Source organism: Mchenga conophoros, linkage group LG5, assembly GCF_057382185.1.
Source record: "Mchenga conophoros isolate Kocher_MC1m ecotype Shallow Benthic linkage group LG5, M_conophoros_male_GT1.1, whole genome shotgun sequence".
Lineage (NCBI taxonomy): Eukaryota > Metazoa > Chordata > Actinopteri > Cichliformes > Cichlidae > Mchenga > Mchenga conophoros.
The window spans coordinates 7,519,608-7,533,114 of NC_140530.1; the positions used below are offsets into that span (position 1 = coordinate 7,519,608).

At 43.3% G+C, this 13,507-nt stretch overlaps 1 protein-coding gene across 1 annotated transcript; it reads right to left on the reverse strand.

The window, feature by feature from the left end:
* Nucleotides 1-21: 21 nt before the first annotated feature.
* Nucleotides 22-9,078, reverse strand: LOC146573703 (bactericidal permeability-increasing protein-like). The gene is made up of 15 exons (XM_085273006.1): nucleotides 8,966-9,078; nucleotides 8,759-8,873; nucleotides 8,533-8,664; nucleotides 8,304-8,459; nucleotides 8,149-8,212; nucleotides 7,409-7,469; nucleotides 7,239-7,330; nucleotides 6,961-7,137; nucleotides 6,819-6,878; nucleotides 6,579-6,746; nucleotides 6,428-6,495; nucleotides 6,301-6,343; nucleotides 6,163-6,226; nucleotides 1,034-1,110; nucleotides 22-871 (listed from the first exon to the last, which is right to left on the reverse strand). The coding sequence occupies exons 1-15, from the start codon at nucleotides 9,054-9,056 to the stop codon at nucleotides 833-835; spliced, it is 1,407 nt and encodes a 468-aa protein (XP_085129132.1). The 5' UTR covers nucleotides 9,057-9,078; the 3' UTR covers nucleotides 22-832.
* Nucleotides 9,079-13,507: the final 4,429 nt, after the last annotated feature.

Sequence of the window (13,507 nt, forward strand, 5' to 3'; positions counted from 1 at the left end):
AGGAGACACATTGTCTTTTATGTGACTTTGTCATTTATTAAGCACTCTAAATTGCCAATGTCTGAACATGCTGTAAGGTAACTTACAAAAAGCAAACGGGGAAGCAAGCGTTAGCTAATATTAGCCGGACGACACCCTAAGGTAAATTCTACAGTCCAATTCTAATCCCAACTAAGGTAAATTCCAACCTGACTTATATGTCAAAATGTAGTCTTGAGAGAAAAAGGTTAATTGCAGGGCTGAAGTAGTAGCTTAGCTTTCTTTTGCCAAAATACTTATTGTTACAAATGAATCATGTCATATTTGTGCAGCTAGCTTGGTTACAGCTAGCTTGGTTACAGCTAGCTTGGTTACAGCTAGCTTGGTTACAGCTAGCCTGGTTACAGCTAGCCTGGCAACTGTATGCTGCTTGCTAAGATTAATGTCATGTAGCTTCACCCATAAAACCATGTGGAAGTAGCTTATATTTATATTCTTTTAATCTCTACCCACCACAGAGGGATGCATGCAGTTGCAAAAAGACTAGCAGTCCTAAAGTGGTCTATAGACTGGAGCTCAGAAGACATTTTGCTGATGAGTGTGCTGATGATGTCCTTGGCAACTCATTTCACTCATATTAAAAAAGTCCATACGCACTAAATATAGAAATGGTTAACTTCAGAGGAGAACCAATACATAGAAAACACAATATTCTGACTGCTGTCAGAAGTAATACTTATTTAGCTTTTTCTTGGGAATTTCTGCCAGATTATCGTACTCTGACTGTAATTGTGTCTTCATGGAAGGATGCTAGAATGCAGAAAAGAATCCTGGGAGTTTTCAGGAGTGCAGTTCAGCTGAACTGAACATCTGTCCCAATCAGGATGTAGTCCTAGAAGGAACAGTTCACAGCTTTGAGTTAGAAAATCTGCTCATTCCTTAGAAATGTCAAGATTTCTTAATTAGATCTCATGTCATATACAAGAAGCAATACGCTCACATGCATGAAATCGATTAAAAAAAACAACAACAACATATTATCAGTATCTCTGACCTTCAGCACATCAAGCTGGGTGTTCATAAGCTTCATCTTTCCAATTGTGGGCAGTGGGTATCCCTTAGCAAGTTGGACTGCAAAATGAAATTCATAATTTTAGACCACAATTTCACAAATGTGGCAGAATGTCTGTTACGGCTGTGGCCATAAGAACACTGTGTGGGCTGTTTGTTCTGTGTCTCTTTACTGTGTTTAAGACTCTTTACAGGTCCCTCCCCTAATGAAGAGTAGTGAGCAGCTGATTGGACCATGGAACAGGTGACCACATTCAAAAAGCCGCTCTGACAGCTCCAGGGAGAGAGAGAGTGTGGAACGAGCGAGTAGCCTGACAGCCGTCGCAGTCCTGACCCTGGTTTTCCCAGCCTGTGTTTATCTTGTGTATTTGTGGGAGTGTGAATTGTAAAAGCCGCTCCTAGTGCATTAGCTGAGAGCTTAGGCACTCGTGGGCTGAAGCGGAAGGGGTGAGCTGCCTTTTCTTTTGGAATCGTTTTCTCCTGTTTTTCTTGGTCAGGGAGCGAGGGATAGCTCTGTCATTTGTTTGTTCTTTTTTCTTTCTTAGGGTTTAGTTAGTCTTTTCTGGTGGGACTTAGTTGGTTTTGTTTATTATTTTGGCCTGGGCTCACCCTGGAGCTATGCTTCTTGTCCTTAAATAAAATCACTTTTTTTTTACTCACAACTGGTTTGGATGTTTGGCTTGGGAACCAGGGCGGGGATTTGTCTCTCTCTCCTCCAACCTTATGTGCGTCCCTACCCGCCTAGACTAGGGGCGTAATCAGAATCAGAATCAGAATCAGAATCAGAATATTTTATTGATCCCTGGGGGAAATTATTTTTTGTTACAGTGCTCCATTTTAAACCAACATTAAGACAAGACAGACAATACGCTAACTAAGAATAGTACAATATATACATATATATACATACATACATACATAAGTCACTTATAAATAAATATTTGGAAAAGAAACATGTGTAGCTGTAGCAGCAAACAGTGCGTTAAGTGGATGCGTTGTACAGGGAGATGGCCACAGGCAGGAATGATTTCCTGTGTCGTTCAGTGGTGCTTTTCGGTAATCTCAGTCTCTCACTGAACGAGCTCCTGTGACTGACCAACATGTCATGGAGTGGGTGGGAGGTGTTATCCAACATTGTCTTTATCTTGGACAGCATCCGCCTCTCCGACACCACCTTGAGGGAGTCCAGCTCCATCCCCACAACATTGCTGGCCTTACGGATCAGTTTATTAAGTCTGTTGGCATCTGCGACCCTCAGCCTGCTCCCCCAGCATGCAACAGCATAGAGGATCGCACTGGCCACCACAGACTCATAGAAAATCCTCAGCATTTTCTGGCAGATGTTGAAGGACCTCAGTCGCCTCAAAAAATAGAGACGACTCTGGCCCTTCCTGTAAAGTGCTGTGGTGTTTTTAGCCCAGTCCAGTTTATTGTCAATGTGTACTCCAAGGTATTTATAGTCCTCCACAATGTCAACACTGACCCCCTGGATTGAAACAGGGGTCAAGTGTTTCCTGGTCTTCCTGAAGTCCACGATCAGTTCCTTGGTCTTTGCCACGTTGAGCTGCAGATGATTCTGCTCACACCACGTGACAAAGGAGTCGACCACAGCCCGGTACTCTGTCTCATCATCCCTGCTGATGCATCCAACCACCGCAGAGTCATCAGAAAACTTCTGAAGATGGCAGGTCTCTGTGCAGTGGCTGAAGTCTGTGGTGTAGAGGGTGAAGAGGAAGGGGGAGAGGACAGTCCCCTGTGGTGCCCCTGTGTTGCTAATCACCTTGTCAGACACACACTGTGGGAGACGCACATATTGTGGTCTTCCTGTCAGGTAATCAACAATCCAGGACACCAGAGAAGCATCCACCTGCATCGCTGCTAACTTATCACCCAGGAGGGTCGGCCTGATGGTGTTGAAAGCACTGGAAAAGTCAAAAAACATGACCCTCACAGTGCTCGCCGGCTGGTCCAGATGGGTGTAGACACGATTGAGCAGGTAGATGATGGCGTCCTCTGTTCCGAGACGAGGCTGATAAGCGAACTGAAGGGGATCCAGATGTGGTCTTACTATGGGTCGCAGCTGGTCCAGGATGAGCCTTTCCAGGGTCTTCATGATGTGGGAGGTCAGTGCCACGGGCCTGTAATCCTGGGGGCCACTGGGACGAGGCGTCTTTGGTACAGGGACGAGGCATGATGTCTTCCACATCACCGGGACCCTCTGCAGACTCAGACTCAGCATAAACAGTTTATGAAAGACTCCACACAGCTGGGGGGCACAGGCCTTGAGGACAAGGGGACTCACTCCGTCTGGTCCAGCAGACTTGCCTGAGTGAAGTCTCCTCATTTGCATCTCAACCTGGTATTGAGTGAAGGTGATGGGTGGGGGAGGGGTGTCAGGAATCTCACAGGAGGCAACATGTGAAGAGAGAGGCTGGCACAGTGGTGTGGCTCTGGATTCCAGGCTGACTGCAGGTGAGGTTGTGGGGGTGGGAGCAGACACTGTGGTGTCGAATCTATTGAAAAACAGATTCAACTCTTTGGCTCTGTTCTCACCTCCCTCAGTTCCCCTGCTGTTGGTTGGCCTGAATCCAGTGATGGTCTTCATGCACCTCCACACCTCTCTCATGCTGTTCTGCTGGAGTTTCCACTCCAGCTTCCTCCTGTAATTGTCCTTAGCCTCTCTGATCTTGTCCTTTAGTAACACCTGGATCTTCCTCACCTCCTCTTTGTTGCCCCCTCTGAAAGCCCTCTTCTTGTTGTTGAGGAGGGCTTTGATGTCCTTAGTCACCCACGGCTTGTTATTTGGGTAACAATGAACAGTCTGAGCTGGAACAATGGAGTCGGTGCAGAAAGTTATGTAGTCTGTGATACACTCAGTAAGCCCATTGATGTCCTCGGCGTGAGGCTCACAGAGTGTTTCCCAGTCGGTCACCTCGAAACAGCCCTGTAGTTCCGCTATTGCCTCCTCTGACCACCTCCTAACAGTCCTGGTGGTCACAGGTTCCCTCCTCACAATTGGCACATAGCGGGGGCTGAGGTGAATCAGGTTATGATCTGACCTACCAAGTGGGGGGAGGGAGGAGGAGCTGTATGCATCCTTGACGTTAGCATACAGTAAGTCTAAAGTTTTCTCTCCCCTGGTGGGACAGTCCACATATTGTTTGAATGTTGGTAGTGTATTGTCCAGTGATACATGGTTGAAGTCACCCGAGATCACAATAAAGGCACTCGGGTGCTGAGTCTGTAGCCGAGCTATGGCAGAGTGGATAGTGTCACATGCAGCTGTGGGGTTAGCAGAGGGGGGAACATAAACAGCCACCAAGATGACGTGAGAGAATTCCCTGGGTAAATAATACGGCCTGAGTCCAACAGCACACAGTTCAGTGTCCGGGCAACAAATCCTTTCTTTGATTGTTATGTTGGCAGGGTTACACCACCGGTTGTTAACTAAAACAGCAAGCCCACCTCCTTTATGCTTACCGCTAGCGATGCTGTCCCTGTCCGCCCGAACAGTGTGGAAGCCTTCCACGGAAGCATTCTCATCGGGAATGACCTGGTGCAGCCATGATTCGGTGAAACACATCAGGCTACACTCTCGGTATTCCCTCTGACTCCGTACCAGTGCTGAGAGCTCGTCGATTTTACTTGCCAACGATCGCACATTTCCCATCACGATAGACGGCAGACACGGTTTAAACCTCCTCCTCGCTTCGAGCCTCCGCTGTCTCACCGTCACCTTTTTTCTTCTCTTCTGTCCTTGACCTCTGCATCCCCGATGTGTTTTCCTCCAAATTTCAGCTGGTACTTCTGCGGGCACTTCTGCGGGCCTGGCCAGCGAGCCGGCCGGCATCAGGGCGATCAGCTGATCTCTGGAGTAAACAGTCCGTGCGTGTAGGAGATGTGCCGCGGTCCCGTTCCATGATAAAAGTAACAGTTCCACGGCCACCAGAAGAACAAAAACTCTCTCAATCCACATGATTGAGTAAGAGATAGAAAACGGAGGAAAATACAAGTCAGAAAAAAAAAAGAATACGTAAGAAAAAAGAGCTAAACTAAGAGAAAAGCAGGAGCGACTGTAACAGGCTGCACGCTGGTTGGCGCATGCGCACGTAACAATGTCATAATGATATTATAGATGTATTACATAGCATGCACTGGAATCATTCCACCTAATGTAACTTCATACACAAATTCAATTAAGGAAAATACTGACATCAATAAAATTATTGATGAAAACAGTGGAATGTGTTAAAGTAAGGTCTCTGATGAACGTCATTCATTTAAACTGTTAGAAAATAGACTCCCACAGTGCAAATTAAAAACAGCAGACTCATTAGAAGTGGTAAAGAGATGCACAAGGAGATGACCCTGAAGGTGATTCAAAGGTATATATTTTTGGAACATTTTATGATTTCCCCAATAAGAAAATGGGGTAGAATCTTAAAATAAATGGTAAAATATTCAGAAGACCAGTACAAGCTCTATCCCCATGCACTAAACAGAAGTGAAGAAGTTAAAGAATTGAAAAGTGGAGGGAGGGTGGGACACGTCAATGAGAACGAACAGCTGTTAGAACTGGGGGAACGTATATAGATGAGAACCAGGAGGAGCATATTTGGAGGCGTGGTCCCACTCCTGAAATTCCCGATATTTTATCTCCAATAAAAGCAGGAGTGAAGGTAGGTGAGTACAGTTCCTGTACTGTGGTGGAAGTATTCTGGATTCTTGTAAATTACTTGAATAACTTTATCTTTTATGTTTTAAATTCTTAACAACACCTGAGAGGTAAATAATGAACTTCTTCCGATTTCATAAACTTATTGACTTTATAAAATATGAGCTGATAGCCTAAATAAAATCAACAGAAAGAAAGAAAAGGAATGAGAATAGTCTCCATATAAGTAAGAGCTGGGGGTCTGTTTTACACAATACAATATTAATAATTATCCAGACATATGTAGCTAAAAATGATAATCCTGCTGGTCCCTCGTGTTGTTTGTCTAATATTCCCTGGAACTTTGGAGCTGCTGTGAAAATGCAAATGGAAATCCTCTTTGGAGATTTTGGTGAAAAAAAAACACTCTTTAAATTTCAAAGGGAGGATGAACTCACCATTAACTGTGGGTATCACCACCAATTTGAAGACCCCTTGTAAGATGCTATTGAGGGCGCTGACCTGTAGGTTAGATGTAGGGTTAGTTTGAGTTGCTGATGATTCAGACTGTTATTGTATAGAAATGCACTTCTTACCTGAAAGTCTCCCACATTACTTTTGTCCAGGGTCAGATCCATTCTGTGCAAATTAGACTAAATTAGAACGTGATGTTCATCTTAACAAAGACCTCTCGGCCCTATTTTTCTTTGCCAGTTAACTCACTTGTTGAGGGTGACAGCTGCAGCCAATTTCATTTCACTGACAAACATACGGGCACTCACGCTGGCCTCCTGTCAAGGCAATGGTGGTTCATTTCAGATGGTTTTCTAAAACCACAAAGACAATTTAAGATCATATCAGCTGGGTAACTTACCAAGTTCAGGACAAAAAGAGGCGACAGAGTAGAGTTGGGCTGGATGGCAAAGGCCGTCACTGTGGTGGTGGCCTGGACTGTTGCGTTGTTGGGCTCAAAGGTCAGTGTGGGGGTTTTCTCCATCTTCACCAGCAGCTTCATCATCAGACCTGGGAACTGCTTAGCAATCTAGAAAAAAAGAATTTCATGTGAAAAACTGCCAAGAATGCGTCACATAAAATGACTGGGATGTGTTGTCACCTCTGGGATAATGACTCCAAACGTTATGGTGTTGAGTCGGATTGGAGAGCTTTTTGGTATCTGGCACGACAAAGTGAGAAAAGTTAGAGATCAGTTTGATGTCCTGAAAAGAAGGTATGAGACTCAGGAGGCAGCAGTTTACCATGTCGTCAGTGATGGACAGGCTGAGGACTCCAGCATTGTTGTAGACGAAGGCTGCAGAGTTGACAGTAAAGGCAGACATGCCGATGTACAACATGTTGTTGTTCTGGGGTGGCAGGTTAAAGGCCGCTGGTGAGAACGGAGGCTCCTGATGCTTCCCGATGTTGTAAAATTCCCCCTGAGAAAGAAGACCCAGAAAACAATGCTCCAGATTTTTTAAAAATAATAAAGTGATATCTTTAGATTCCTGTAAAAATGTAGTGTTGCATAATTCTCTACCTTCAAGCTCAGATCTATCGAGGACTTTAAAACAGTCGGTGACGATACCATGGAATATTCAATCTCTGCATACTTGTCCACCTTGGCTAAGACTGCATAGAGACAGAAGCTCACTCATGTGTTCATCACCAGTGAAACAGCTGATTGAGTAACTAAACAGGATACTTTACCATTGAGAGTTTTCAGCTGAGGGTTTAAATCAGATACTACAGTGGTGGCCCGAGGGCAGATCTGCAAAGCGGAAGGAAGAAATCTGGTGTTAGACTTTGATTTGTATTGGAGAAAGTCATCATTAAAGGCTCACAAAGACATTTCAAAATTAAACATTGGTGAACAAAAGAGCAGATGTTAAATAATCACTTAATCGCTTCTCTTAATGGATATCCATGAGCAACATGGATATCCATTAAGAGAAGCTCACAGTTCTCCATGTAGCAGCTTAAAATAACCTAATGAAAAAACATACACAAGTTTTTCTGAGAACAAACAAAATCCTTCTAACTGGGAAAGCAAAGAGATGATGATGTGTTTGTTTAATGATAAACTTAATGCTGCTGCAGTTGAACGTTTCATTCCACATACAGCTTGTTTCATGATTTCAATTAGGCTACATTGTTAGTGTAGTTTGGTTTGTGTTTGTTGCCTCCCTTCCTCCCTGCTTCTGGCTTTCAGTGCATATCTAAGGCTCCTAAGGTTTCCATATTTTGGAGGTAAATCAAAGTATCTTGAAACACTGCGGGCTAAGCCCGAACCAATAAATCTTTACTTCTTTATTTTCATCATTATCCGGTTACTTCAGAGTAACAAATGAAGGAAGATAATGTGAGACACTGTGAACTAGCAGACACCTTACCTAGCAGGTAAAGTGTGTAAGCTGGATTTCTGCTGCATGTAGCAGATTTGCCCTCACCTGTTTCTGAATTGCATTGCGCAGAGCCTTATCAATAAACCTTGTGAAGAGATTGTACAGCCAGCTATCAAAAAACAAAACCAGCAGGAATTAGAAGAATTCTGCAGATGAAGTAAAATAGTAAAACCCTTCTCCCTCACAGCTGGGTTTCTCACCTCGCTCCACCATGAAACTTGACCTTTGCACTTCCAACAGCAGCTGAGCAGCTGTCACTGCTGACCGCTGGTCGGCCTGTCTCATCAGTCTTGATGGAGATGGTTGTAGCGATACTGAGACCATTCACATTCAATTCAAAAGACCCGCTGTGCTTTCTGGTAAAAGAGAAAAAATATCTTTTTAAGCAGATAAATTACTTCTCTAAAGAAGAGATGTTACCTCACTCACATTATTCGCAGGTACTTGACCCTCCAGTTTCCATTCAGACTGATGAAGGCATCACCTATAGACATTCTGACTCCAGTCCCTGGCACCAGGTCCACTGAAGACTTTGGTATTCCCACCTTCAATACACGTATACTGGAAGAATTCGTGTTTTGTTTGTTTAAGCGGAAACAGGACAAAATACTTTGTAAGAGAATTTAGAGACATGTTGAACAAACTGGAGCCTTACTTTGACAAATTGTACTGGACTTTTCCAATCGGAGACACCCTCTGTTCCCCTGAAAAGTCTGGAACTTGGATAGAATTGAGTTTCTGCTGCATGTCAGCCATGCCCAGTTGCCTGCCTAACAAAATGTAAAGAAAAATAATTTACTGAGCAAACACTGGAGAAATCAGTCCTTTTTGAGCAAGAGGACAGCTTTTACACAAACCTTACCATATTCAATGCCTTTTTCTGTCAACCTGACCTTTACTCCAGGATTGATGCTTAAGAGAGCCCCCAGAACCAGCCAACAGCACAGGAACATCTTCAGAGCTGAGCCATGAAGAATAAGAAGACCAAGGAATATTTATACAAGCACAAAAGCAGAAGAAGCTAAGCTTCTGCTTACGAAATCTATGGGGAAAAATTGGAGAGCAATAAAATCCAGCTTCTTCTTTTAGTGACAGTTTACAAGAACATGTACCAATTCAACAGTCCTGACATACAGAGCTTAGTGGAGCAGCAATGCAAAGCAGTTTATTTCACCACTTCCTCGGGTTGCTTAGAGTGAAAGCCTATGAAAGAGCTAACGGCCATTGCTCCACATGAGACAAGATTGAATGACAAATTACATAATGATGAAGTTTAGTTATACAATGACAACACAGTTATCACACACTTAGTTCATGTGTCTCAACATTTAATTTTGTTAACAAATAAACCACAACAGAAAACTACTAACAATTTGTAATCAGAGCTATACAAAAAACCTCTAACATTAAGTCTTAGAAAAAGTTAAAGACATCTAGCTATGAAATCGAGAGCACCTTAAATTTAGAGTCACACTGAACATCAAAAGTTATCCTGGTGCTATAGACAGCTGAAGATGTTTGTAGGTGCATTTGGCGACAGGTACAGGTGCGACTGTGAACCTGAATGAAACGGTTGCCCATCTTCTAGGAAAGGTGCCCAAACACCATTGCTCTCTCCAAATCCATCCTATTTTTTTCTACTTTTGCTTTTTGCTAGTGTCATTGTTACTGCAAGACACAGTGCAAGAGTGTGACAGAGATACCAGGAGATATGCTGTTAAACAAGGAGAGCAGGAGTAGTGACGGCTGCTTTGTGCAATGAGGAACAGAACAAACGCTGTCAGTCGTGCAGTGGGACTTGTGCTTGCAGCCCAGCACCATGTATCCATTGGAATTCCCCAGAGAATACCAGAACTGGCTGGTTTGCTCTGACATCCTGTTTTCATCACACATCGGAGGCTCACACAATTTCTGTTAACAGGGAAAGACTGTCTGGCAAAACAATGACGAGAAATTTGCAAAAAGCGCGTCACTGGCGGGAGCCGTTACTCCTGTACTAGCCCCCCTTGTGTTGTGTTCTGGTCAAATTTGACTTAGTTAATAGTTTTATGTCTGAAAAGTGTTGTTAATTTGATCAGACAGACTTAAGATTCTGTGATTTTCTCCACAAAGAGGATGTCAACCCACAACCTAAATTTGATTAATTTGCATAACATTTTATGTCTTTTATTGAGCATTTTTACACTCTTGGTGTTCCTGGTCAAAAGTAATCCCATTAATAGAAATGATTCGTTGTTCTCTAAGCCTTGCTCACAGCACTAGCTGGCAGCACCGTGGCAGGTCGATATAGAGTGAGGCTCGTGATTACACATTTGATCACCACAATTCAATTCAATTCAATTTTATTTATATAGCGCCAAATCACAACAAAAGTCGCCTCAAGGCGCTTCATAGATACAGAGAAAAACCCAACAATCATATGACCCCCTATGAGCAAGCACTTTGGCGACAGTGGGAAGGAAAAACTCCCTTTTAACAGGAAGAAACCTCCGGCAGAACCAGGCTCAGGGAGGGGCGGGGCCATCTGCTGCGACCGGTTGGGGTGAGAGAAGGAAGACAGGATAAAGACATGCTGTGGAAGAGAGACAGAGTTTAATAACAGATATGATTCAATGCAGAGAGGTCTATTAATAGTGAGTGAGAAAGGTGACTGGAAAGAAAAAACTCAATGCATCAAGGGAATCCCCCGGTAGCCTACGTCTATAGAGATTGAAAATGTGACGTCACTCAGGGGTAAAACCGCAAAGAATTCTGGGAACTCGTGGCAAGAGGTACTAGCGCACGCAGGCTTTCAATTGAAATCAGTTATACAGCGATAAAAAGAAACACAAAAAATGGCAAGAAGCTGTTGTATTCTTAACTGCAGTAGCCGGTCGCATGACAGCCACGGAAAGCCGACGGGTAAAGAGATCGGTTGTTATCGGATTACGTCGTTGAAGAGAAATTGTTCGAGCCATGTTTCCGAAGTAACAAAGGCGACTGGATTGCAGCCATTCAAAGACAAAATATAACGTCCCAGAACACTCCAGCTCACAGGTTAGTCTGCTCCAAGCATTTCCACAAAGGTCAGTCTGCTGTTGTAGTTAATGCGTCATTTTTCTTAACATAATTGTTGATATAGGTAAGCAAGTCTGGCGCTGAACAGAAATTGTCGCGCTATGCTCCTTTGTTTATTGTGCATAAATAGTAAATTGTCCTGACACAATATTGCGTTTCGCTTCTGTTATTATGGTACATTGACAAAAACATATACTTTTATTCACAGGATAAAACAGTTGTTTTGTATCACCTATTGCCCAGTACGATTACAGCATACAATATTATTGTCACTGCTACATTTCTGTAACACGAACCAGAAATAATTTCCACTACTAATTAATTACCATTGCGCTCAAAGGTCCTATTAATAAACGGTTAACGAATGTGTATTTATGAAGACGATTTGTGAGACTGGTAAACTTATGATATGTATGATGGTCTTTCGTTCTACACGGTGCATTTCAAGGTCCTGTACCCATCCGTTGGTAAACTGTACCTGGGCTTGTTGCAGTGACCTGAAGTTACTAAACTTCACGAGTGTGTGCACTCACTCCAAGAACCGTATAATTATAAATCTGAGCGTGGTGAAAGTTGGGCAGCACGCTAACGTATTTTGTCCCTCTGTGTGCTCGTAAGGGTCTTACCTTTTCACTCCTTTGATTTTTTTCCTCGTATCTTTTCTTTGACTTTTCATCAAGTCTGTCTTTGTACGGACCGGCATTGTTCTCCTTCGTTTTGTACATTCCTTTTTGGGGGGGCAAAGAAAAAGCAAGAATTTATTGGAACCGAAGAATGAACGTTTTGCGGTGCTGCAAATGCTTGCATTTGATGCGTTACTTGGATTGTTTTGCCACGAGTTCCCGGCATGCAATGCGCGAAAGTCACGTGGTCTGTCAATCTCTATTGCAGCATAACTAAGGGAGGATTCAGGGTCACCTGGTCCAGCCCTAACTATATGCTTTAGCAAAAAGGAAAGTTTTAAGCCTAATCTTAAAAGTAGAGATATGAAATGAGTTATAGTTGGTTTCACAACATCAATTTCAGAATGCTGCCTCATCCACAGTGCTTAGCTGATTGATCTTGTAGGGTTCATTTTCATTCCTTCACCTGATTCAAATTGTGAATACTTTCCTTCCCTGAATTTTTCCATGGTTGCAGTGGCGTGTCCAGCAGGGTGGCCTGGGTGGCCTACCACTCCTGCTTGCACACAGCCGTCACATAACACAGATAAACGAAGATCATGTGGTCCAACCAGTCTTCTACCTCTTTTTACAACCCTGGAAGAGAGGAGGCTGACCAGGAAGAGGTGAGTAATCACAATGCTGTAAGCATCAGTGGTGGATATTTCAAGAAAAAAAAAAAATACTGTCATGTATTCACTGTATTCACTTCAGCTTTAAATGTTTGTCCTCTGATCTCTAATGACTGGAGCATTTTTAACCTGTTTGTTCCTTTTCGTTACTGCAGCAGGAACGCCAAAGATTCCTGAGCGGGTACTACAGAGTCCAGACTGACACCGATGGGTCCCGCCCCACCGTGCGCTTCCCTTATTGTTTTCTACCAAAAATTGTTAATGTTAATATTGTATGTACTGGGTATGGTGTCGGAGTGGTGGAACAGGTCTTCATTTACACCACAGATGGAGTTTTTCTCACTCACTCAAGGGCAGTCTCCATTAGAGAGTCTTTAATAACACACTCCAAAAGTCTGAGGAGTTGCTTCAAGCAAAAAAGTAACAGGAGATCAAAGAAAAAGCAATGGACTGCAAGCTTCAGAGCGCTAAGAAACACAGCGAAGGCTTGCAAGGAAAGCTTGACGAAGCTCTGCAAAAATATCAAGAAATCTTTGAAGAGAAAGAACAGCTGGTCATAAAGCAGAAAGAAGAGAAACTTCTTCTCCAGGACTTTGAGAGGAAAAACAAAAGCCTGCAAGAACTTTATAACAAAATGAAAAACAAAACAACAGAACTGGCAGCAGAAAATGAAAAAGAAGAGGCAACATCTAAACAACTGAAAGAAAGGTTGGATGAAAAAGACGCCAAATTAGAAGCAGTGGAGAAAACGTGCAAGACACTTGAGCAGCAAAATAGAGAAACAATCGATGAGCTGAGTACCCTGATCCTAGAAAAAAGAGTGCTCGTCGAAAAGCTGCTGCAAAAGAAGAAAAAACGCTTCTGCTTCTTCCGGAGGAGGGACACTCCTGCTTTTACTACTGCTGATGAAACCTCGTCTTCCTCCACCTCTGCTCCAGCTTAATTTTCCCCTCTCCTCTCCGCATAGTGCTTGCTCAGAGGGGATTGTTGGGGTTTTCTCTCCTCTTTCTCTTTGCTCCTTTCTATCCCTTTCCATTACCCTCTTCTCTACAA